Source organism: Dromiciops gliroides, chromosome 2 (genome assembly GCF_019393635.1).
Source record: "Dromiciops gliroides isolate mDroGli1 chromosome 2, mDroGli1.pri, whole genome shotgun sequence".
Lineage (NCBI taxonomy): Eukaryota > Metazoa > Chordata > Mammalia > Microbiotheria > Microbiotheriidae > Dromiciops > Dromiciops gliroides.
In genome coordinates, this window is record NC_057862.1 from 666,838,915 (window position 1) to 666,864,391 (window position 25,477).

Below are 25,477 nucleotides of genomic sequence, written 5' to 3' on the forward strand. Positions count from 1 at the left end.
ACATGTGTGGACCATGTATAAGGAGTATATGGAATTCTGCTATTATTATTAATTATTCTATTTTCAAGAAAAGCAACTAAATAGAAGGAAATTTCCCACCCCATAAGTTTTATTCTCAGCCAAAAAATAGAACAACTATTTTCTTATGTTATTTTAAAAAAAGAAAATGACTGTTCCTAATATTACCTGAAGAGAAGGGCATCATCTGTAAGAAATTTAGGTAAATTGGAATCTCTCAAGGCTCTTATCAACACAACCTCTTCATTTAGGTTCGGGTTCTCTCTCTTGAGGGACCTAAATTTAGGAGACAGAAAGATTAAAAACTGGAGCCTGCCCCTGGATTCTTTGAAATCCCACCTTAAACAAGATATGAATAGAAAACTAGCCAAAGGTACAAAAGTTAGGGGTTTTATGCCTTTTCTCATGACTCCAGAGAGCAGTGGGTTGTGTCTTAAATGAAGCTTGCCATATTGGTGCTGATACTGTCAAGTTCAGACAATTGTCCATATGTAAATGTATGCATGGTTGTTACTGACATTTGATTTTGGCTTCTAGGGGGTGGGGTTGGGCAGCCCAGGTGGCCCAGTGAGTAGACTTGGAGCTAGGAACACATAGATTCAGATCCCACTTCTGACACTTACTACCTGTGTGACCATGAACAAGTCATTTTATCTTTATGAGTTTCAGTTTCCCCATTTGTAAAAGAGGGATGATCATCTCTGCTGTGCTGATGTACTCATGAGACTGCTGAGTCAAATGAGATAATGTATATAAAGCATATGCAAACTCTAAAGTATTAGATAAATGCCAATAATAATAATAATCATTAATAATAATAATAATAACAATAATAATAATAATAATGCATTTACTCTGAGGGGAATATGGATACACTTGCCATGGTGGAACACAGATTTAAAAAGAAGAGATAAAGAATGTCTCCAGATGTCTTATCTTTCATGATTTCCCTTAAAGCTGGTATAGTTCTTTGCAGGTCATCTCTCCCATGAGATGGTAAGCTCCTTGACGACACAGACTGCTTTTTTTTTTTGGTGGGGAAATGGGGGTTAAGTGACTTGCCCAGGGTCACACAGCTAGTAAGTGTCAAGTGCCTGAGGCCAGATTTGAACTCAGGTCCTCCTGAATCCAGGACAGGTGCTTTATCCACTGTGCCACCTAGTTGCCCCCCTGCCTTTTGCCTTTCTTTGAATTCCTCGCCCATAGCACCGTGCCTCTCATATGGCAGGGGCTTAATAAATTTATGTTGACTCGGTCAAGATGGTTTTGAACCAGAAAGGAGTGGAGGGAGGAATCTGCCCACAAAGATCTGCCAAACCTGGTACTATAGGGAGTAGTCCCCAACACAGGAAGACTGGCGGCCAACAGGACCCACAAACCATAGAAGAAAATGTCCAGAAAGAATCTGATATGAAACTCCTCTATTGCATGGTCTATGTGTGAATGCACTGGTGATAGGTAACAAAGAGGGATGAATTAGAGCTCTTGATGCAAGGAGGCAAATATGACCTCAGGAATCATGAGACCTGGTAGGCTAGAAGTCATGGCTTTGGAACAGAAGGCCTTATTCAGCAGGAACAGAAGAGATAAAAGGGGAAAGTAGAGTAGGTAGTGTTGTATTTTGAGCAGATATATTCATGTAAATAAATCTAGGAGTTCTTGGGAGGAAACACGTTTTGGACAGAATAAATGAATGGAGATATAGAACTGAGACAGTTGTGAAGGTCCACTATGGACCACATAGACAGAAGGAGGACTTTGATAAGGAGCTTGGTAAATATCACCAACCAGGCATGATATTTTAGTCATGGTGACTTTGGCTATATAGAGAAGAGGTGCCAAAATCAGAACATGTGAAAAAATGTAACTTTTTTAAATTTAAATTTTTTTTGCAGGGCAATGAGGGTTAAGTGACTTGCCCAGGGTCACACAGCTAGCAAGTGTCAAGTGTCTGAGGCTGGATTTGAACTCAGGTCCTCCTGAATCCAGAGTTGGTGCTCTATCCACTGCGCCACCTAGCTGCTCCCGTGACTTGTTTTTATGATAATTTCATCCTTCAAAATATGGGATAAATGACTAAGGAACTGCTATTCTAGACCTAGATGATCAACAGGTTGCTGAAGTAGAAATAATGGAAGCCTAGTGCTTACTATCTGGCAGCTAGGTGGTGCGGTGGAGTGTCAGCCCTGGAGTCAGAAGGACCTGAGTTCAAATCTGGCCCAGACACTTACTAGCTGTGTGAGCCTGGGCAAGTCACTTAGCCCTGTTTGCCTCAGTTCCCTCATTTATAAAGTGAGCTGGAGAAGGAAATGGCAAACCACTGCAATATCTTTGTGAAGAAAACCCCGAATGGGGTCATGACCACCAAAATCACTGAGCAGCAACAACAACACAAGGCTTACTATGTGCCTGGTACTTTACCAAGCTATGGGAATACTCATTCTACGTGTTAGACTTAACCCAACTATTGTTTGGGCCCTAAAATTCCCTCACTCTGTAGTTGTTTTATTGTGTATTCAAACTCCCTGAAAGGAATGTATTATAGAAGACAGGGTGGGACAAATGAGGACCATTGGTGCAGATGAGAGAGTAGAGAATGGTTAGCCCTTAGGGATACTGTATTTTGTCCAGCAGTGAGGAACATCAGGAGGGGCTGATGTGGCCTATTCTGTGACAGCACTTGAGCATGACAACACACTTCTTACCCAGCCATGACCAAGACAGACTTCACTGCTCTCATGCCAAAGTCATAGTGATCTTGCTGAGAAAGCTGTTCACTGCAAAGTTTATACATCTGAGTCATTTTTCTTGCAAGGATTTTGCTGGATTCAAATCCTTCAGAATACAAAATCACCTAGAATTTAAAAAAAATTTTTTAATGGAATTTCTATTATGACATACTGATACACTAACTACTAGCGCAGTGCCCTAACACTACTGTGATTCCATGATTTTTAAAACAAGAATCTTACTGAGATACCCAATAAGGTCTGTGATTTATCTGTGAGCTGTTACAGCACTTTAAAAGTAAATGTATAAAAAGATTCACTCTTATGGCCCAGGTCACTCTTCAGAGAAGGAGAAACATTGGCTTCTGGCTTTTGCCCTGGTGAATGACATAAAAGGGGCAGGGGATGGATCTGTGACTTCCTTGGTAAAGGGGATTCTTAGATGAGGGAACTCCCAAACTCTCTCTGCTAATAGGGGGTGATGCCTTCTCATAACTTAGAGCCTTAGAGAGTTGTCTAGAGCAGAGAGACATTAAGTGACTTTCCCAGAATTACATATTCAGTCTGCATCAAGGAGAGAACTCAAATCCAGATCCATGCAGTTAGAGATGAATTATGCATGCACACACATGTATGCACATACATGTGTGCACACAAAACAAGATAATACATATATGTCCAAATAGACATGTGTGTAGAGAACCGAAGAAGGGGGAGAAAGTGAGACAGGATGGGGAGGGAAAGAGAGGAGGGAAGGAGAAAGAGGGAGGGAGAGAGAGAGAGAAGGAAGGAGGGATAGAGAGAGAGAGAGAGAGGGAGGGAGAAAGAGAGAAGGAGGGAGGGAAAGAGAGAGAAAGAGAGAGAGGTGATTTCATTGGTATAGAAAACCCCCAAATGCAAACTGCCACCCTCTCTACACTGTCTATTCTGATGCACAGAGAGGTTATGTAATTTGTCCAGGGTCCCACAAACAGTATATATCAGATGGTGTTTTATTTTAAATTTAAATTTAAATTTTTTTGTGGGGTTAAGTGACTTGCTCAGGGTCACACAGCTAGTAAGTGTCAATTGTCAGAAGCTGGATTTGAACTCAGGTCCTCCTGAATCCAGGGCTGGTGCTTTATCCACTGCGCCACCTAGCTGCCTCCAGACAGTATATATCAGAAGCAGGGCTTGAGGTCAGTTATTCCTATCTCTGAAACCCACTGCCTACCCATTATACCATGATGCCTTTCATGTATACACATATAGAAGACTGGGCAAAAGACTAAAGTTCTTAAGTCCACTAATAACAATTGTAGCTAGCATTTATATTGTGTCTACTATGTGCCAGGTACATGCTATTTTCCTCATTTGAGACAACAGTCCTGGGAGACAGGGGCTTTCATTTATATCCATTATACAGCTGAGGAAAATGAGACAAACCAAGGTTAAATGACTTGCCTAAGGTCACACAAGAATGTTCAAAGTAAGATTTGAACTCAGGTCCTCCTGACTCTAGGCATTGCACTCTGTTCACTGCACCACCCAGCTGCTCCCTTGTGCCTAAGCATTTTTTCTGGTTCTGCTGTAAAGGATAGCAAGAACTTATGCCTTCCTGAGAACTACTCTGTTGTGAAAATATTGATGAAGAACAGGAAACCTTGACATGAAATCCACACAGATTTGTGAAATTTAGTTTACCAATTAATTACCAATTAGCTAATTACCATAATAGTTAACAATTACTTACCAATTAGTTAATTACCAAACTAGTTACCAATCAATGACAGTAATATACATAATTTAATATGGTAAATATTAATATGGTAATATATAAGTTAATATTAGGTAAGGTAACATAATAAAGAAAAACTCAATTTAATATGATTTTATAGTGGGTAATGCAAGCCCAAACATGACTTGAATATATCTTGTTGTTGTTCAGTCTCCAACTCTGTGATCCCGTTTAGGATTTTCTTGGAAAAGATACTGGAGTGCTTTGCATTTCCTTCTCCAGTTCATCTGACAGATGAGGAAACTGAGACTAACAGGGTAAGTGACTTTCCCAGGGTCATACAGCTATTAAGTGTCCAAGGCTGGATTTGAACTCAGGAAGATGAGTTGTCCTGATTCCAAGCCTGGCACTCTGTGCACTATGGTGCCACCTATTTGCCCTATATGCTAACAATTACTGCCTCTTTATGCTAAGTAAACATTGTTACATGGGAGGAAGAAGGCAGTGGAGAGAGTCCTGGCCTTGGAGCTGGGAAAGCATGGATTACAGTCTTGCCTCTGACACATGCTGGCTGTGTGACCCTGGCCAAGTGTCTTAGGACTGCAGGCTTAGGGGCAACTAGGTGGTGCAGTGGATAAAGCACCGGCCCTGGAGTCAGGAGTACCTGAGTTCAAATCCAGCCTCAGACACTTGACACTTATTATCTGTGTGACCCTGGGCAAGTCACTTAACCCCAATTGTCTCACCAAAAAAAAAAAAAAAAAGGACTGCAGGCTTAGACTGCTGTCTCAGACTCTAAGTTGCAGAGAGGTGATGACCTGCATTGGTAGAGGGAATTTCCTCTCCTGGGAGTTCTTTATACAGAGGAAAACACATGTCTAGTTCTGCTCCTGCCCATATCTAAACAGAACAGCTATTTTCCTCTTTTCATTTCTCTCCCTGCCTCACCTGCCATCTCTCCTCTCCCTCCTCTTCCTTCCTTCCTTCCTTCCTTTCTTCCTTCCTTCCTTCCTTCCTTCCTTCCTTCCTTCCTTCCTTCCTTCCTTCCTTCCTTCCTTCCTTCCTTCCTTCCTTCCTTCCTTCCTTCCTTCCTTCCTTCCTTCCTTCCTTCCTTCTTTCCCTCCCCCCCCTCAATCTCTCTCTCCTAGAGGGAAGTGAGCAAACCCAGTACATCAAAATACCCCAGGTATATCTTTAGAGAGGTTGACAAATATTGCTGAAGTTGCCAGAAAATAGTAACTTGAACAACACCTACTTGTGCTCATGATTACAAACACTAATATACAAACCTTCACCAAGGTGGAAACATTTTGCTTGGAAAGGAACAAGCCGCAAATGAGATAAATAAAAAGACACCCTTAAAAGCCTGACTTCAATGCTTTGTGTTCAAAATAATATTGATTGTAATGTGAGCTTTACCTCTGCGATCAAGGCGTAATTTGGAACCATCATAGCAATTGGTCTAAACAGAGCTTTCAGGTTATCAGGTAATTCAGTTCGTCCGGCATAGCCAGGATTCATGGTGATAAATGCCACACAGGTCATAACCAGCTTTATTTCACGCCCCTCAAACATAAACCGAGAGAGCTGTTTAAAAGAGAGGGAGAACTCTATTAATATTGTCACTTCAGACTTTGGAAAATCTTCAGATGGTGTTAGGAAGCTTCTAATATTGGACTTCACTCTCTCCTTTCCCTGGTCCTAGCCCCTCAGCGGGTTTCTGGGCTTGGATCTAGCACTAAACAATGCATTCACGGGCCAATTGCTTTAACCCTTGTGCCTTGATTTCCCTGTTTGTGAAACAGGAGATCTGTTTTTAAAATATTCCTCCCAAGGTCATTCTCTACCTGAAACTAAGTAATAAATAAACAATATCTGTAACAGATATTTTGGTTATTTGAAGACAGGGGCATAGTAATATGCCCTTTCCCAGCCAGAAGTCCTTGTGCCTGTATTTATGGAAAGCTCTCTCTCTCTCTCTCTCTCTCTCTCTCTCTCTCTCTCTCTCTCTCTCTCTCTCTTTTCCCTCTTCTTCCTCTCCTCCCTCTCTTCTCCCCCTTTCCCCATTTCTCCCTCTCTCTTTTCTTTTTTTTTTTTTAGTGTAGGACCCACTAAAGTAAAAACCGATCTGCCCCTTTAAAAGGAGTGACACTTTCAAAACTGAGCTTGGTGATCACAGAATCTGGGATAGAGCTTAGAGTGCAGAAATTTTGGTTTTGCACTAGCTCTCAGGGGAAACTGAGAAACAAGCTAGAGAGGTCTCAGCAATGAGAAGGCAATTTTTGCCAGACTCAAGGACATAAGATTTGACTTTTCTTTCTTTTTAAACAAAAATTTTTACAATGGATTTCTTTTCTTTCTACAAATGACTAAGCATAATGAGGACTACAGTTTCAAATAGAGCCATAAAATTAAAATCATTTACATTTTGAGAAAACATAGAAATGAACAAATAGCAAGAATAACACATTTCCTGAAAAAAAAAATCCAAAATTAAGAGAAACATCGAATAATAATCTGTGGGCCAATCACTTTAAGCTCTGTGCATTGATTTCTGCATATGTAAAATGGGAGATCAATTCTTAGACCATTCCTCCCAAGGTCATTCTCTATCTAAAAATATTACCTAGGAATAACTCTTACAGTCCTGACTTATATCTTCTCTACTACAATATACCCTCTTTGGGATACTTCCTACCCACTGAATTCATATCAGGATTTGTATCAGACCTACCTCCCCGGGCTGTTATGAGGATCTAGTGAGATAAATTGTGTAAAGCACCTAGCGCAGTGCCTAGCACATCGTAGGCACTTATCACATACTTGTTTTCTTCCTTCCTTCCTTCCTTATCTTTAATAGTCATCAACAATCATCTCTCATCTTGATGCTATGGATACAGTATCATGTCATGCTTTTGTGTTTGTTATATTTTACCTGCCTTTCTTTTTCTTTGTATATTCCTTTTTCTTTGTCAAAGCTAAATAGAATTAATCAATAAACAATAATCAATAAACAAACGCTTATTAAATGCCTACTAGGAGTCAAGTACTATGCTAGGTACTGGGGATAAAAAGGCAAAAAAAAAAAAGTTCCTCCCCTTGGGAAGTTTACATTCTGTTAGGGGAAATGATGCATAGATATCTTAGGCAAAATAAAAGGTCATTGAGGGCAGGGAGAGGGAAGGCGCTGGCAAAGGTTCTCGTAAAAGGCAGTGACTGAGGGGGCAGTTAGGTGGCACAGTGGGTAAAACACTGGCCCTGGATTCGGGAAGACCTGAGTTCAAATCCAGCCTCAGATACTTTACACTTAGCTGTGTGACCCTGGGCAAGTCACTTAACCCTCGTTGCCCTGCTCCCCCCTCCCCCCCAAAAAAAAAGGCAGTGACTGAGCTGAGTTTTGAAAGGAAGCAGGAGTTATACAACGTGGATGTGAAGAAGGAGGGAGAGCTGGTGCAAAGGCTCAGAGATGGGAGGCAGTGGGTCATGTGTGTAAAGAATTAATTGTTATTTGAGGGTTTTATGCCTCCGAGCGCACTGGCCTGGGGCTCCGCAAACCGCACGGTGCTCCACCCACTGGTTGTAGCCGTTGCCAGGGCGCTGGCACCTCACGTCATCACCACTCACAGAGGCCTACATGGGCCTGGCAAAATTATAATGATTGGAAGCTTAGTGAGGGCAGTCATGTGACTGTCAGAGCGGCCATCCCATTGGCTGGGGCTGTGTGGGGTGTTTCTAGGTTTGGGGGAGGAGAATCGGGCATTCTAGGTGGAAGCTAGAAAGCGACAGGCGTTCTGCTGTGTATTTTCAGCTGATTCCTGGGCCGTGGTATTTTTTCAGGTATTATAATTTTCCTTTCCCCATTTTATTTCCTTTCCCTTGATCCTAGTGATCCTGTTTGTGTTTTGTTTTGTTTTTTAAGTTCGTTCTTGTTAAAATAAATCTTGTTCTGTTTTGAGGGAGACTGCCGGTCTCCTTCCTTGCCCCAATATACTCCCCAATTAAAAATTGGTCCCCACATGTGTGAGAAGGAGCAAGAAAACCAGTTTGATCACACCCTGGAGTGTGGGAAGATGAATAACTTGTATAATGAGGCTGGAAAAGTATGTGGGAGCAGGTTGTTAAATGCCAGAGGAGGTGACCTTTGACGATCATCATCATAACAAGCATTCGTGTAGCCAAGCACTGTGCTAAGTGCATCATCAGCATTATCTCATTTGATCATAGGGAGCCAATGGAGTTGGCTGAGTAGGAAAATCACACTGGCATTTGTGGAGGATGAACTGGAGAAGGAGGAGATACTTGAGTTAGGGAGACCAAGGGTGAGACTTTTATGATTATCAGGTGATGAAGGCCTGAACTAGAGAGGTGGCTGTGTCAGCGAAGAGAAGGGGACAGATACAGGAGATGTCATGCATGGGCTGAGAGGTGAAGAGGACCTAGGATGGGATAGAGGGACTTGGGGAGAATGAGGAGACAGAGAGGCTGCAAACCTCCTGAGGCTTTTACATCATTTGCCTTTGTACCCTTGATTGTGGCCTCATCCTGGAACATCTTTCCACCACGGAGGCCCCTGGCTCCCACTGATAAACTTCTAGGAACCTCCATTGTGGGAAAGGGCCCAGGCAGCTCTGCTTCATTCCCCTCCTACTTCTGAGTGTCTGAACCTGGCCACCTTGGCCCTGTGGATACCTCTGCTCACCTCACCCCACCCTACTTTTTAGTTCCTTTTTATATGATTTATAAGTGTGTACATATGTGTTTTATATGTTTTCTTTTTATATGCTGCTTTAATCCCTTTTACATGTTATACGTGTAAATATGTATAATATGTTTTCTCTTATGTTTTTGTTGCTTTTATGTTGTTTTAAATATTTATGCCTTCCTTTTAAATATTATTTTCTCCTCTTAGGGTCTAAGCCCCTTGAAGACAAGGGCTTTTTGCTTATATTCGTATCCTTGGCTTGGCACAGTGCCTGGCATACATAGCGGGCAATGCCCATTGTGCCCATGTTGTCTCCCTTCCTTTGCTATCAGTTACTGCACATCACTCCTCCATCCCCCTCATCTCATTCGTATAATAATAAATAATAAGCATGATAGCCAGAATGCATAACGCATTTTGAAGTTCGTTAAATGCTTTACTGTGTTATCTCATTTGATCTGTGCACAGTATCTGTGGAGGAATAGGTGCTGTTATTATTATCCCCATTTTGTAGATGAGGAAACTAAAGTTGAGATTGGTTAAGTGACTTGCTTCAGGTCAGTCACAGTTAGTAAATGTCTGAAGCAGGATTTGGATGTAGGTTTTCTAGGGCTCTATCTACCTAGAACTAAAATAAAAAGATTGTATAGTATCCCAGTATTTATTACAAATTTAGTTCCTTGGTTTTTTTCCCATGCCACTTCTGGAGGGAGGAAGGAAACTTCCTTCAGTGGAGGACCTTTCAGTCCTGTGATCTATACAGAGCTGAGGTCAGCCTGGCCAAGGCCAAGCTTCCCCATTCTCTATGCATGCACCAAAGCCACGACTAGGCTGAGGCCCATGAGGTCAGGAACAAAGGAGCTTGAGTTGGGGTTGGGCCAGAATTTGGGTCAGATGAAAGTAAAGTGTCAAAAGAGGGAGGAAGGAGGGAAAACTAGGAGGGGATAGTGGATGGAGGGATGAGCATGGCCTGGAATAAGCAGCCCAACTCCATTGCTAATATGTCTACAGAACTGGTGCTAAGTGTGTAAAAATGGGCTGCCCAGCTACCTTACCATAAATTAAGTGCCTACCACAGGGAGTACCATGATTTGGTCCCCAACCTCCCCAAATCTTACCTTTGCAGCTTTGGCATTTCTGATTGTAATCAGCTGTTGAGCAATTACAGACAGAACCTCTATATCGATCCGGTTAAATTCATCAAAACAGCACCAGGCTCCTGACTGAGCCAAACCACTGAAGAATCTTCCCATCATCTGGAACAGAGAGAACACCATTTCACCAAGCGTGGCCCATGCCAAATTTGGCATAATTTAAATTTTAATTAATCTAAATAATGAAGAAGTTGGGTTCTGCAGGTAAGAAATAGTTGGATCTTAGAATTAGAGAGATGCCTCTTAAAAACAGTCATTGTAGGGGGCAGCTAGGTGGCGCAGTGGATAGAGCACTGGCCCTGGAGTCAGGAGGACCTGAGTTCAAATCTGGCCTCAGACACTTGACACTTTACTGGCTGTGTGACCCTGGGCAAGTCACTTAACCCCCATTGCCCCACCAAAAAAAACCCCAGTCATTGTAAACCAATTTCTGCCTGGAAATTCCTACCTTATTTTCATTTCTTTCTACAAATGTCTTCTTGACTATGGTATGGATTTTGATGGCCTTCAAAGCCTCCAAGTTTGGTGGTCTGTTCAGTGTTCTGCCTAGCTGCCTCTGAGGGAAGCCAGAGATCATGTAGGTTCTCACTGACAGGCTTGGTTGGACATCTTATTAGAGTGTCCTCAGCCAATTTGTGCGAAGTCTAGACTTGGAGAAGGCATCTTCCATCCTCATCTTTATTCCCTTGGCCCTACCTTTTCACTCTGTCTCCTTCCGCACCAGATGGAGACAATCAGGAGTAACATCAGTAAGAAAGAAAAGCTGGAGATGGAAGCATTAGGATGCAAGCCAAACGAGGCTCTAAAAATGTGTCAAATCACTCACTGTTTGAGGATTTGCTATTAAATCTGGACTGAAGCAACACAGAATCATAGAACTCAGTTTGAATACTGAAGAACTGCTCATCTAAACCGTTACAGAAGGCGATGGCCTCAAGTCTCCTCTAAGTGTGGGGTTCTATAATTGTAACCCTCTAGAATGGATGCTTTTAAGATAGGTAAGAACTTTAAAAATATTTACTGGGGGCAGTTAGGTGGCACAGTGGATAAAGCACTGGCCCTGGATTCAGGAGGACCTGAGTTTAAATCTGGCCTCAGACACTTGACACTTACTAGCTGCGTGACAAGTCATTGTCCCACAAAAATAAATCACTAATCAAAGAATAGTGTCCTTAGGAGTTATTATATGTGGTTAATATATAAGAATTATTGACCTTTGCTTGCCCAGTGCTTATCAGAGTACCTAGCACATATTAGGCACTTCATAAATGTTTGTTGATTGACTGATTGGTTGGTTGTGAGGGTATACACTGCCTGCCATATTTTGACCATTTGGAAAATCTCAGAATTGCAAAGCTAACAAACTGAGGTTAAAAAGTTAGGAGACTTGGGGGCAGCTAGGTGGCGTAGTGGATAAAGCACTGGCCCTGGATTCAGGAGTATCTGAGTTCAAATCTGGTCTCAGACACTTGACACTTACTAGCTGTGTGACCCTGGGCAAGTCACTTAACCCCCATTGCCCCGCAAAAAAAAAAGGTTAAGAGACTGTCACAAAAATCTGGTGAGGTATGATAAGGACTTCAGTTAGTGTGGCTTTTGTCTTAGTGGAGAGAAAGGGATAAATGTGAGAAATGTTATGGAGGGAGAATGGACAAGACTCAGAAAATGATTAGATGTGGCAGTGGAGGAATGTGACAGCACAGAAACTGAGCTAATTCCTAGGTTGTGAACCTGAGTCTCTGGTAGTAATCTTGACAGAAATAGGGAAGGTAGGGAGAGGAGGTACTCAGGTAGCACAGTGGATGGAATGTCAGTCCTGTAGTCAGTTCCAATCTGATGTCAGACAAGTATGAGCTGTGTGGCCCTGGGAAAGTCACTTAGCCCTGTTTGCCTCAGTTTCCTCATCTGTAAAATGAGCTGCAGATGGAAAAATGGCAAACCCTTCCAGTATCTTTGTCAAGAACATCCCAAATGGGGTCACAGCGTCAGACATGACAAATAACTGAATAAGAAAAACAGGAGAGAGGGGGTTTTGGTTTAGGAGAGAATGATTTCCATTGTGGACATGTTGAATTTCCAACTGGAGATGTCTCAAAGTAATGGCGGTAATCTCTCCTTGTGGCTATTATGAAAAAGTCACCTCATACCATCCTGCCCCCAGTGAAATTTTATCCTCATTTTAAATTCAAACTATTATTGCTGAATATCCCCCAAATGAGTATGAATACAGCGTAGAAACTTTGCTGACGTTTTAAAACAGGGCAAAGTGATTCCTTAATATCCACTCACTCAGTGGGTGGGGGCTAGAGGTGAATCACCCTATATTGAAACCCATTCCTCTTTCCACCCATCTAAGTTCAATTCAATTCCATTTTTCAAACATTTCTTAAGGACCCACTCTATGCAAGGCAGAGTGCTAGGCATTAGAAGCAGAGAAAAGAAAAAAGAAAACCAGTCTTCAACCTTGGGGAGCCACTGGAGAGGGGAGGAAACATTTACCCAGAGAAGTAAATAGAAGATGATGTGAGGAGGGCATATGTCAGCAGCAAAAACGATGACAGGATTATAGCAGGGAAAGAGACTCTTCCCAAAGGGGAAATCAAGAAAGGCTTCTCTCCCAGGAGGGGGTACCTGATCTGAGCCTTGCAGGAAGTTAAGGAATTTAGGAGACAGAGGTACAAGGGGGCACATTCCAAGCACATGAGGCAGGGATGGAGGGAGGGAATAATATAACAATCAGCTCTCCACTTTGTACCTGCTGCCCTGCCTGGTTTTAGCTCCATAGAACCAGGTGCCCCTCCCAGAAAAAGCTCTTCACTTCTTTTCTTTTTTTTTTTTTTTTTTTAGTGAGGCAATTGGGGTTAAGTGACTTGCCTAGGGTCACACAGCTAGTAAGTGTTAAGTGTCTGAGGCCAGATTTGAACTCAGGTCCTCCTGACTCCAGGGCCGGTGCTCTATCCACTGTGCCACCTAGATGCCCCAAAGCTCATCACTTCTAATCTCATCACCAGGCTGACAACACAAACTTTGATTGACTCCACCTCCATTAGCCTTTTCTCATCTCTGATTGGAGGGAGAAGTATTAAACTCTTCCCAATGCCTTCCTTTATAGAGGGCAGAAATTGGACTCTTAGAAATCTCCACCTTGTATCTGTTGTCCTGCCTGGTTTCAGCTTCATGGAACAAGATGCCCCCATGCTAGCTTCTCTGGTGTCCTGTCTCTGTCCTCTCCCAGACAGTAAGCTTGTTGAGAGCATAGCACAGTGCCTGGCACATCATAGGTGCTTAATAAATATTTACTGGATTAGACTAGGTTGGCTCTTGGGGACTGGCTCAAGCTGGCTCTGCCCACCCCTGACAAGGAAACTCAGTATTCTATGGGAAGGCCCCAGAGAATATGTGATATGGAATATTCAGCATAGTAAAATTGAAATTTGATTATTGAGGGACATAAAACACTTAATAAGTGTGATGTGGAACAACAATATCTAAAAAAAAAATCCCATTTGCAATTGACCCAAAGGGAAATGGAAAGATGAAGGGTGTTTGGTTGCCACATAGTAACAACAATAATTTGTAAACAGTGGAATCATCAGAGGCCAAAGAAGTGGGCCCATCATGTACAGAGAGTAAAGGATAAGAAATGGGAGGCCTGCCTGGGTCTTTACTCGTTATCCATAAAATAGGAAAAGAACCAGATGCCTGCCATGACATGTAAAACCAAAGGCTTTTGTGATGCTGCTCACAAGTATTTCTGGCATATAACTAAACAGAGCCTTGACTTTGCATGGTGGTTAGAGCCTAGAATCAGAATGATGGCCTTCAAGACACACCAAAGAGCTAGTTCTCAGTTGGCCGTTTTGATGGGATTCCAGGGAAAAGTGATTTTACTACTTTCTGTCTTGAAGCGACTAAGACAAGGGATCCTCTACATGGGTGAGTAAGCCCAGAATAATCACAATGCTTCCCTCTTAATAGTCAGGGGTATTTGAACTCACGTAATAATCAACCTCCCCCCACCCCAATGCCTCATTGGGAGCATTTTTGATAATCTTCTTTCAGGTAATCATAGACTTTTTTTTTTTTGGTCATGGCAATGAGGGTGAGGTGACTTGCTAAGGGTCGCACAGTTAGTCAGTGTCAAGTGTCTTGAGGCTGGATTTGAACTCAGGTCCTCCTGAATCCAGGGCCAGTGTTTTATCTTTTTTTTTTTTTGGTGAGCCAATTGGGGTTAAGTGACTTGCCCAGGGTCACACAGCTAGTAAGTGTCAAGTGTCTGAGGCTGGATTTGAACTCAGGTCCTCCTGAATCCAGGGCCAGTGCTCTATCACTGCACCACCTAGCTGCCCCCAGTGTTTTATCCATCATGCCATCTAGCTGCCCCCATAACCATGGATTTTTAAAGACAAACAGAAATGTCTTCAGCATGATACTCTGCCTCTTCTTGCCCTTCATTTATTTATACCACAAAGTCTTTCTTTTCTAGGAACTATGAAACTGGAACAAGTGGGTTACTAGAGCAATATGGCATCTGAAGTCATGGAATGATGGTTAATATCTTGGTTCTCATCAGTTTCATCCTTTTGTTTTATTCCCATAGTGGAATGCTGTAGGGTCATTGTTTCCCAAGATGATGTTTAAGGTTAGAGAGTGATTTTGTAGAAATAAAATTCATCCTTGTGGAAACCAGTTGTGACAGAAGCTTGGTTTGGGGAGGGGCAGCTACACCTAGGGAACCATTGTGAGTGGGCTGGAGCTTATTCCAACCGCACCCTGTCCCTTGGCTCAGCCCACCCAGCTCCATCCACCATGGCACTTAGAGACCTGCTCAAGTCCCATTCCAGTCTTATAAAATCACTTAACAAGAATGAAAAAAGCACAGCAGTAAATAATAACATTCATATGTAGACACTCTACCTTATAGTCCAAACCATCAGAGCAGTTAAATACCACACACTGAATGGCGAGTGCTTTGGCCAGATCTTTTGTGGTCTCTGTTTTTCCAGTGCCTGCAGGTCCAGCTGGCGCTCCCCCCAGGTCAAGCTGTAGGGCTCCCATCAGACAGAGGTAGCAACGATCCTAAGGACATCAACAGTAACAATAAGCATTTATTAAGCATTTGTTGTGTGCCAAGAACTGTGCTAAGCACCGAGGATACAAAGAAAGACAGTTCCTGCTCTCAAAAAACTCCCAAGACAACAAGCAAACAACTATGTTCAAACAAACTATGTATAGGATAAACTGGAGAAAATTAACAGAGGGGAAAAGGGCATTTGGTCAGTTTTATAATTTTCTTCCTTCCTTTTTCCTCTCTTATTAACACTCTCTCTCCCTTCCTTCTTTCCTTCCTTCCTTCCTCTCTTATTTCCACTCTCCCTTCCTTCCTTCCTTTCTTCCTGCCTTCCCCTCTCCCTTCTCGTCTATTCTCGTCTATTCCACTTAACTATCAAAGTGGTTTTCCTAAAAGCACAAGTCTATGTTACCCCTCCCCCATTCAATAAACATCAGTGGCTTCCCATTAGCTTCAGGATGAAGTATAAAAGCCTTTGGCTTCCCCTTCCTGCTTTTCCACTCTCCTTACACCTCACTCCCTGGAATTCTCTGCCTCTTCCTCTGCCTCCTGGCCTCCCTGGCTCCCTTTGAGTCTTGGTTAAAATTCCACTTCTGCAAGAAGTCTTTTCTGACCCTCCTCAATGGTAAATCTTTCCCTTTGTGAGGATCTTTAGTTTATACCACAGATAGGTGGTACGGTGGATAGAACTGGGCCCGGAATTAGGAGAATCTGAATTCAACGTTGGCCTCAGACTTACTTACTAGCTCTGTGGGCCTATGCATGACAATCAGTTTCTTCAACCGTAAAATGGGGATAATAATAACACCTCCCTCCCAGGGTGGCTTTGAGGATCTAATGAGATAATATTTGTAAAGTAACAGCACAGGGCCTGGTACATAGTAAGCACTGTATAAATGTTAGCAGCCATCATCATCATCATATCAGCAACAACAACAACAAGGAGGACAATCTTGTTTGCACATAGTTATTTGCCCAATAGCTTCCCCATTAGACTGTGAGTCCCTTCCTTGAAGATGGGGACTGTTTGAACCTTTGTGTCTTCAGCACTTTGGACAGTTCCTGGTGCATGATAAATACCTACTCAGCTAATTGGCTAACTGAAATCTTTGGATCATAGCTGGTTGGTTGAGGACAGTGGTTGATGCTGCTTACCTGTGGCCTTTACCACTACTGGAAAAGCTCCAGTGGCAGCTTTTCAGGGAAGTGAATGTCCTCCTTTTATTAGGATATGCTAGGTAAAGGAGAGATGTTTCATAAATGTCTAATGAAGCTCTTAGCTAATGAGTCCTGGGCAAGGCAGTAAAGTCAATATCTAGCAGGCCTCCAAAGCTGAAAAGGCTTCAAGTAGCCCCAGGGATGGGCTCAGTGCCTGATGATTAAGGCCCAGCCTGCCTGGCTTTGGAGAGGGGCATTGCCAGGATACTATATCCAGAGCTATTAAATGATAACTAGCGATGAAGGCATTGGAAAGGCTACTGTATACATTGGTTTAGGGTTTAAGTACTACCCACATGGCTGAAGACATGGGATTTCTGTAGTAGTATTTTTGTTTTGTTTTGTTTTGTTTTTGCAGGGCAATGAGGGTTAAGTGACTTGCCCAGAGTCACCTAGTAAATGTCAAGTGTCTGAGGCCAGATTTGAACTCAGGTCCTCCTGAATCCAAGGCCAATGTTTTAGCCACTGTGCCACCTAGCTGCCCCCTGTAGAAGTAGTTCTTAACAACTCTTTAATATATTATTAGTATTCGGATTTAGGATTAGAATTGGGATTTCATTGGAAAAGAGAACTTCTAGGTGAAGATGTTCCCTTTCCCAATGCAGATAGTGACCTATGCAACATATTGTCTCATAAAGTTACCTAAAGCAAAGGTGCCACTGGGCCACATGACGCCCACAACACTCCTGGACATGGTCTGAACCTGATTAAAATGTAGCACGTATCTGATTTTAATGCACTGGCGTATTCATTAAAAAAACAAAAGAAACACATAGACACGTGTGGTTTTTTGAAGTCAGTGTGTGGCCCACAGGGATCATTATGTTTGGTTTAGTGACTCCCATTACTATTTTATTGCTGGCCTACAACACTTCTAGGTTAAAAGACTTGCCCCAGGTTACACGCAATTAGAAGCAGAAATAGAATCCAGGTCTTTCTGGTGCTGAGGACAGCTCTCTATCCGCTATGCCAAACTGACTCTCTTCCACACTAATAGTAACATAAACGAAAAAATCACTTACGGTGAGGGGGGTGATCACCAGTCTTGGGCATGCACCCAGGTACTCATAGCCATAGGTATACTGAGACAGAGCCATTTTGGCCACACAGTTATCCAGGTCTAGATCCCAATAATAACGCAGCTGTCTCTGCCATTCAAAGCAGTCAGAAGTGGACACCTACCCAGGAGACACAAAATAAGAGGATGACACGTTCACTAGCAGAGCTGAATTTGCAGTAGCTAATGTGGGCGGCATTGCTCTTAAACAAGGGCAATAATTACCTTTGTTGCCACGAGTTCGCTGACAATGTCTCTTGCATGGACATCGATAGTAATTAAGGCAGTTATGATGTTTCTGTGTAATTTGGGAAGACTACCTCGGACCAAACCCGCCAAAGCATTTAGTCTCTACAGGTTAAAAAAAAAGTTTGAACATTACTTTCCAGCTCACTAGAAAACAGCTGTTTTTTAAGGGCATCACTTTTGTCTTGACATTGGACTTAAGTGACTCTGGAGGAGAGAAGGAGGCTGATGACTTTGCACAGCTCTGCCTCACTTCAATCCAGTCCATGCACCTGTCAGGACATCACCCTCTTGATGCCTTTGGTCTTCTTTGAAAATGGAAGAACCACCACCAGCAACAACAATTTTGCTTTAAGGTGTTAGACTAGGTTCCCCTTTGCTTAATGTATTTAAATATTCTATGGCCCCGTGATCCCTTGACTGGATATCCCATGAATCTATACAAAGATTGATGATGATAATGAAGTATACAATGATTTAAGGTTTTGAGACACAAAACAACCCTGTGAGTTAACTGCTCATATTATCTCAATTTTACAAATGCATTTTCCCCCAGTGATCAATTTTCTCTCCCTCCCAATTTTCTACCTCTATTGGGAAAAAAGAAGAAAGGGAAAATCCTTAGACTAAATAAGCATGGTCAAGGAAAACTAATTCCTGCATTAGTCCTGTCTAAAATGTGTGTCTCATTCAGAATGGTGAGTCTATCCCCTCTCTGTCAGGAGATGGATAGCAGGCTTCATCATGAGTCTTCTAGTGACTGCATGATCACAACACCCATGTCTTTCAACATTGTTTTTCTTTACATTGTAGTTGCTGTTGAATAAATCATTCTCTCCTGGTTCTTCTCACTTCACCTTTAGCAGTCCTTAATTATTATTATTATTATTTTTTTAAGTGAGGCAATTGGGATTGAGTGACTTGCCCAGGGTCACACAGCTAGTAAGTGTCAAGTGTCTGAGGCTGGCTTTGAACTCAGGTCCTCCTGAATCCAGGGCCAGTACTTTATCCACTGCGCCGCCTAGCTGTCCCTATAACTTTTTACATCTTTTTTTGGGGGGGGCAATGGGGGTTAAGTGACTTGCCCAGAGTCACACAGCTAGTAAGTGTCAAGTGTCTGAGGCTGGATTTGAACTCGGGTACTCCTGACTCCAGGGCTGGTGCTTTATCCACTGCACCACCTAGCTGCCCCAGTCCTTAATTATTCAGGAAAACTGCATAAGGACATCCACATAAGGGAGCAGAGAAAGGTACAGGTGCCTATGAAAGACAGTCACAGTAGTGAGACAAAGGGAAGTTGAGTTGGCAGACACATGGACATTAAAGAAAAGCATTAGGGCAGCTAGGTGGCTCAGTGGATAAAGCACTGGCCCTGAATTCAGGAGGACTTGAGTTCAAGTTTGGCCTCAGACACTTGACACTTACTAACTGTGTGACCCTGGGCAAGTCACTTAACCTGCATTGCCCAGCAAAAAGAAAAAAAAAGAAAAAAAGAAAGAAAAGCATTTTTGTCTCTTTTTTCCTTTGAAGAAGAAAATTAAGAGTCCATATCTCCAACAAAGATCCACATCAGTCAGCAAAGGAGCATGATGAAGTACCTACTACGTGCTAGGCCTGGTGCTAAGCCCAGGGAATACAAAGAAAGACAAAGGGCAGTCCTTGGTTTTCGAGCCCTCACAGTTTGATGCGGGGGACAGTGTGTAAACAACCAGGCAGCATAACTTGTTGATCATCAAAATATCAGATAGCATTTTTGGCCACTTCAGGCATGTTGAAAACTTCATACCCTGATCAGAAGGCACATTTGTGTAAGGGTCAGTAGCTAAGATTCTTTTATCTAGAGTCCCTTTGGATTTTGGTCAATCATTGCTAGAAAACATCCTGCTTCTTTGTCCCACCTTTTCCTGGAAAGCATTGTCCACTCTCCACCATAACTCCTCTTCCTTGTGGTTTTCAAATATAAATTGCCCCTTGGGGCAGCTAGGTAGCACTGTGGATAAAGCACCAGCCCTGGATTCAGGAGGACCTGAGTTCAAGTCTGGCCTCAGACACTTGACACTTACTAGCTGTGTGACCCTGGGCAAGTCACTTAACCCCAACTGCCTCACCAAAAAAAAAAAAGTATACATTGCCCCTGCCCCTCCTGGGCTTTGGGATCAATTGTACCTTTGGATTTGGGGTCCCAATGTGAATGTCTAATATATCTTTCCCCTTTAATAAATAATTTTGCTCCAACTCAACCAGAACTCCTCTATATTTGAGGGGTGGAATTTCATGTTGACAAGATATACAAATCTCGAGTGAACTTTAGTTCTATTTATGTCCCAGTTTCTCTGGATTGGATGAAACACTGGGATAGGGAGGTGTTTTGTGTGTTATCAATAGGGTTCCTATCTAGAGTTGTAAAAGAACAACTTAGAAACAGGGCAAATGGCTTCTTTGATCCTCCATTTTGTTCCCCCCCAAAAAAACTACCCTAATTTTGTCTTAGTTTTCTGGTTTTGTTCTTATTTATTTCCAAGTTCTAGAAAAACAGTACTCAAAAACAAAATCTTTATTATAAATTAATCTTAATGAAAATCTTTCAAAGCTTAACTCAAGCACCTTCATCCATAAGAATTAATCAATCAACAAGCATTTATTAAACACTTATTATGTGTACTGTGAGAATAAGCTAAATGCAGGGGATACAAAGAAAGGCATGAACAAACAGTACCTGCCCTCAAGGAGCCCACAATCTAAAGGGGGAAGCAATGTTCAAACACCTACATATGTATGAAATATAGACAGTATAACTGGAGGGCATCCTTATCTTTTTTGCTGTTGGTGCCTCTGAAACCCTATAAAAATGACCTCATGTTCATTTTTGTGAAAGTACACCAGACTCTGACCTGCTTTCCTGGAGTTATATTTCCCTGGGTCTTGGGAGGAAGCTGAAACTTTACTAACAGAGAAATGAGCCAATCAGAACTGCTGGACAAACGAGTCCAGCTCATTTCCTGAGAATCTCTGTTTCTGTCTTAATCTTACTCTTTGTTTCTGTCTTAGTCTTAGAACAATCTCAGACTCCCTTGCAGCGGATGACCACTGCTTGACCTCACTGAGCTGTGCACCTGCCTGAGGCAGTCCAAACTAGCCTAATCTAGTCTTCTGCCAGCATCCTTCCATCCATCTCAAGGAGGGACCATTCATTCTCCTCCCATTCTCTGCCCTGTTCCGCTCCCTTTGTGGTTTATGAGCATCAAAGACCCTCTTTCTCTGAAGGTGTTGGGCTCCCAGGGTGCTATGTATTTGGCTCTCCTGGTATGCAAGCTTACTCTTTTTTTCCTCTAATAAAACCATGTCTGCTTAATATAACCCAGGCTGGACTGATAATAGGGGTAACCATCTCAACCCCCCTCCCTTTACACTTTGTCTACAAGTATACATGTATGTTGCCTCCCCAGAGGGAACACAAGTTCTTTGTCAGGAATTAGTTCATTTCTTTTATATCCTCAGAGCACTGTGTCAGTCAGATAGTCAATAAGCATCTATTAAGTGCTTCTTAGGTGCCAGGCACTACTCTAAGCATTGATAGTACAAAGAAAGGCAAAACCAAACCCTGCCCTCAATGAGCTTACAGTCGAATGGGGGTGGGGCGATGGAGCAAACAACTTGTACAACCATGTACAGACATATACATGATAAGTTAGAGAGATTGAAGCACCAGCACTAAGGGGGATAAGAAAAAGCTTCCTGTAAACAATGGGATTTTAGCGGGGACTGGAAGGAAGCCAGAGAAACCAAAGGGTGGAAATGAGGAGGAAAAGCATGTCGGGGATAGGGGGCGGCCAGTGAAACTGTCTGCAGCATCAGTGGGAGGAACAGCCCTGAGACCAGTGTCACTGGGTATACGGTGGAGGGTGTAAGTTATGAGATGGGGGGGGCAGCTAGGTGGCGCAGTGCATAAAACACTGGCCCTGGATTCAGGAGGACCTGAGTTCAAATCCAGCCTCAGATACTTGACGCTTACAAACTGTGTGAACCTGGGCAAGTCACTTAACCCTTATTGCCCTGCAAAAAAACCCAACCCCCCCCCACAAAAACAAAGCAAAACAAAACAAAAGTTATGAGAAGACTAGAAAAGTAGGAAGGTATTGGGTTATGGTGGGCTTTAAACACCAAACAGATGATCTGGGGCTTCAGAACCCTTTCTAAATAGTAGGCACTTCATACATACTCATCGACTGACTAATAAAGCACCCATTCATGAAGTAACACAAGGTTACAGGAATAATATGAATTATTCCAACGCCAGCCCTCTGTTCTTCTCCACGCTCCTCCTCGGTCTCTCCCGAAACTCACCTCAAAGTTTGTTTTTTCAAAAGCTTCCATTGCTTGCAAGTGGTCTTGATCTTCCCCTTCCAAGCATTCAGTCAAGTCACGACACCACATGATTTGAGAAATGGTCAGCACAACCTACAAGGAAATACCAGATTGGCCAGTGCTGAAAAGCCCATGGACAGCACACACACAAAGGCAACACCAGAGGTGAGGAATTACTTGGGAGGGATGGCCAGCCACCACCCACTCGATCCGGATCTTGAGCTGGTAGTCAGCGATGGCAGCTTTGCTCAGGCGCCTCAGGGACGTGAACATGGCTTCTTCCACTTTGCCCAGCCAGTCTTCCACATTCCCTCGAGCCTTCAGGCCTTTCCCCAGGCCAACCTAGGAGAGAATTGTAGCAGCTGGGAGACCCACTGTGTGAGAGCTGCTTGGCTTCCTATCTCTGCTTCCCGTCTGAGTGCCTGTTACTCGAAAGGTAAATACATCTCATCAACACCAGTGCTTTGAGATTCCCTCCTGTATCAGCTCCCATTTCTGCAAAAGGTAAGGAAAGGGGGCAGCTAGGTGGTGCAGTGGATAGAGCACCAGCCCTGGATTCAGGAGGACCTGAGTTCAAATCTGGCCTCAGACCCTTGACACTTACTAGCTGTGTGGCCCTGGGCAAGTCACTTAACCCCAATTGCCTCACACACACACACACACACACACACACACACACACACACACACACACACACACACAAAGGTAAGGAAAGTCTGAATATAGTCTCCTCAGTTGGCTGGGCACCAGACGATTTATATGTGTGGAGAATATTTATATATAAATATATCATATGTGTAAATATAAATATCTGGTACCCAACCCAATGAGACTATATTTAGACTTCTTTTCATATATAATATATAAATCAAATTGTATATAAGTTTATATATAAATATGTCATATGTGTATAAATAATCATCTAGTGTTCAACCTACTGATGAGACTATAGACTTCTTTTTATATCTAATATATACCATATTTTATATAAATTTATATTTCTATATAAATATGTCATATATATAATCTGGTGCCCTATCTAGTGATGAGACCATATTTTGACTTATTTTTTATATTATATATAAACATGATATATTGGTGTGTAAATATAAGTATTTTTTATACATAAATACATATTTATATGTAACATATACATTTATATAAGCTATGATTTCTATATTACATGTGTATGCATGTTTGTATACACGCCCAGTCTACTGATGAGACTATAGACTTCTTTTCACCTTTTACAGAAATGGGAGTTGATAAAGGAAGGAGAATCAAAGTGCTAATGTGTGTGTATATATGTGAGTGTTTACACATATAAACATATATACAGATATACACCTATCTAAATTTTACATATCGGACATCACACATATAATGCCATATGTTCTCTCTCTTTCTCTCTCTCTGCACAGCAACTCAATTAAATCAGAGATGAGGAAGCTGAAGTAGATAGTTTATCACTAAGGTCCCTTCCTAGAATTTTATGGTGTATTGAAAGGTACAAGAAGAGGAGTAGTCCTTACCCGCTCTCCCTCTGGTGATAGCATGGCTAAAATATCATTTGTAAAAACCTTTTCCGGTTCTGTTTCAATACCAGGCAGTTTGGGCTCAGTGGAGATCAAAACAGCAAATTCCAGCCTAGAGATGGCATCAAAACACTTCCTCAAATGAGGCTGAACTGCTTGTGGATTGCGGGTCTGGGCCAAAATTTCCAAAAGCTCATCATTGGATAAGAAGTAAAACCTATGGCAAAGAAATGCAAATGTCTTTAATGCAAATCAACAGGAATTCCATAGATGTATTTTCCAGCCACATGCTATGCCTGGGACCCCTTAAAGATTAAACCCACCTCCCTGTCCAAGGACTCTTTGGACAGTGGACAGCTGGATCCTGAGACCAAACCCTCTGGTGCAAGGAAGATCTATTGTTCCTAAACTCCTGTGGCATTTCTGGTGCCACCACTGAGGTTCTGGGGTTCTGGGCTTCGGGGAACCCATACCTCAGTTACCTTCTACTGCTTGTTAAGAGGGATGCCAAAATGCCTAGCCCTTCCTAATGCAGCATACGCTATGGCAAAACAGTAGCTGGCTGTGAAGTGCCTTGAATTTTAGAAACCTTCTCTCCGGAATGATGTAGAATCATAACTACATAGAAAGAAGATATTTAACCCCCGTCTAGCTCCAGTACTTTGAGATGAGTAGATTCTGTGTCACATGGTAAGAAATAGTATTGAAAACTCCATGATGGATGTCTTGCTATGGGGAATGATGGTGGATAGAGCCCTGGACTTGGGTTTGAATTCTACCTTAGATATATACTGAGCTGTGTGACCTTAGGCAAATCCCTTAATCTTTCTGTGCCTTAACTTTTTCCTTTGTGAAAAGGATGGGATCCCATCTATAGGCCTCAAAGACCTTTTCCAGCTCTGCCTCAATGATTCCATATTGTTCTGAATATAATTGTGAGCCCTCCACTAAAAGTCTGCTCATGCCTTGAAAGGGCCCCAAAAGATTTCAAGGGTTCGTATATAGATGCCTGGCAATAGACTAAGCTTCATTTTCCTTACCTCTAAAATGAGAGAAATGATGTGTATGCGACCTATCATGAGATTGTGAGAGGAGTGCTTTGCAAATCTCAAGCAAGTATTATAGAAATGTGGTGATATACTAATTATTCTCTCATCCAGATAGATTTTTTTTCATTGGTATAAAGAATTCCCAATGAAGAAACTCCCTCAATCAATGTATAATGGTCCTCAAATTGTGTAACTTATAGTCTTAGAGAGTCACTTGGGATTACTGAGGAGGTGAAGGGACTTGCCCAAGGTCACACAGTCAGTAGTTGGCAGAGACAGGACTTAAATCCAGGTCTGACTCTGAGCCTACCTCTTTTATCACTTTAATTTATCAATTAAATTTAGAGATTAAATTAAATTACTAGCTAAATTTGGAGAGATTTATCACCAAGTCAATTTACAGCCTGGGAAACAGAAAAAAATGGTTAGGGCAGTGGATAGAGAACCCTGGAGTCAGGGTTTGAATCCAGCCTAGGACATTTAGTAGCTGTGTAATTCTTGGCAAGTCACTTAACTGCTATCTGCCTCAGTTTCCTCATCTGTAAAATGAGGAAAATAATAGCCCCTGCTTCCCAGGGTTGTTGTGAAGTAATGAGGTTACTTACAGACAGCACTT

The 25,477-nt window shown here is 42.4% G+C and overlaps 1 protein-coding gene across 1 annotated transcript in view; it reads right to left on the reverse strand.

Moving 5' to 3' along the window:
* Positions 1–25,477, reverse strand: part of DNAH6 (dynein axonemal heavy chain 6) — a 211,021-nt gene that overhangs the window by 128,180 nt on the left and 57,364 nt on the right. The window contains exons 23-32 of the mRNA XM_043981262.1: positions 23,810–24,029; positions 22,455–22,619; positions 22,257–22,370; positions 17,892–18,017; positions 17,632–17,787; positions 15,238–15,399; positions 10,285–10,422; positions 5,884–6,051; positions 2,724–2,872; positions 187–294 (exon numbers count right to left, since the gene is read on the reverse strand). Coding sequence (XP_043837197.1) covers positions 187–294; positions 2,724–2,872; positions 5,884–6,051; positions 10,285–10,422; positions 15,238–15,399; positions 17,632–17,787; positions 17,892–18,017; positions 22,257–22,370; positions 22,455–22,619; positions 23,810–24,029 — 1,506 coding nt within the window. The remainder of the gene's footprint in view (positions 1–186; positions 295–2,723; positions 2,873–5,883; positions 6,052–10,284; positions 10,423–15,237; positions 15,400–17,631; positions 17,788–17,891; positions 18,018–22,256; positions 22,371–22,454; positions 22,620–23,809; positions 24,030–25,477) is intronic.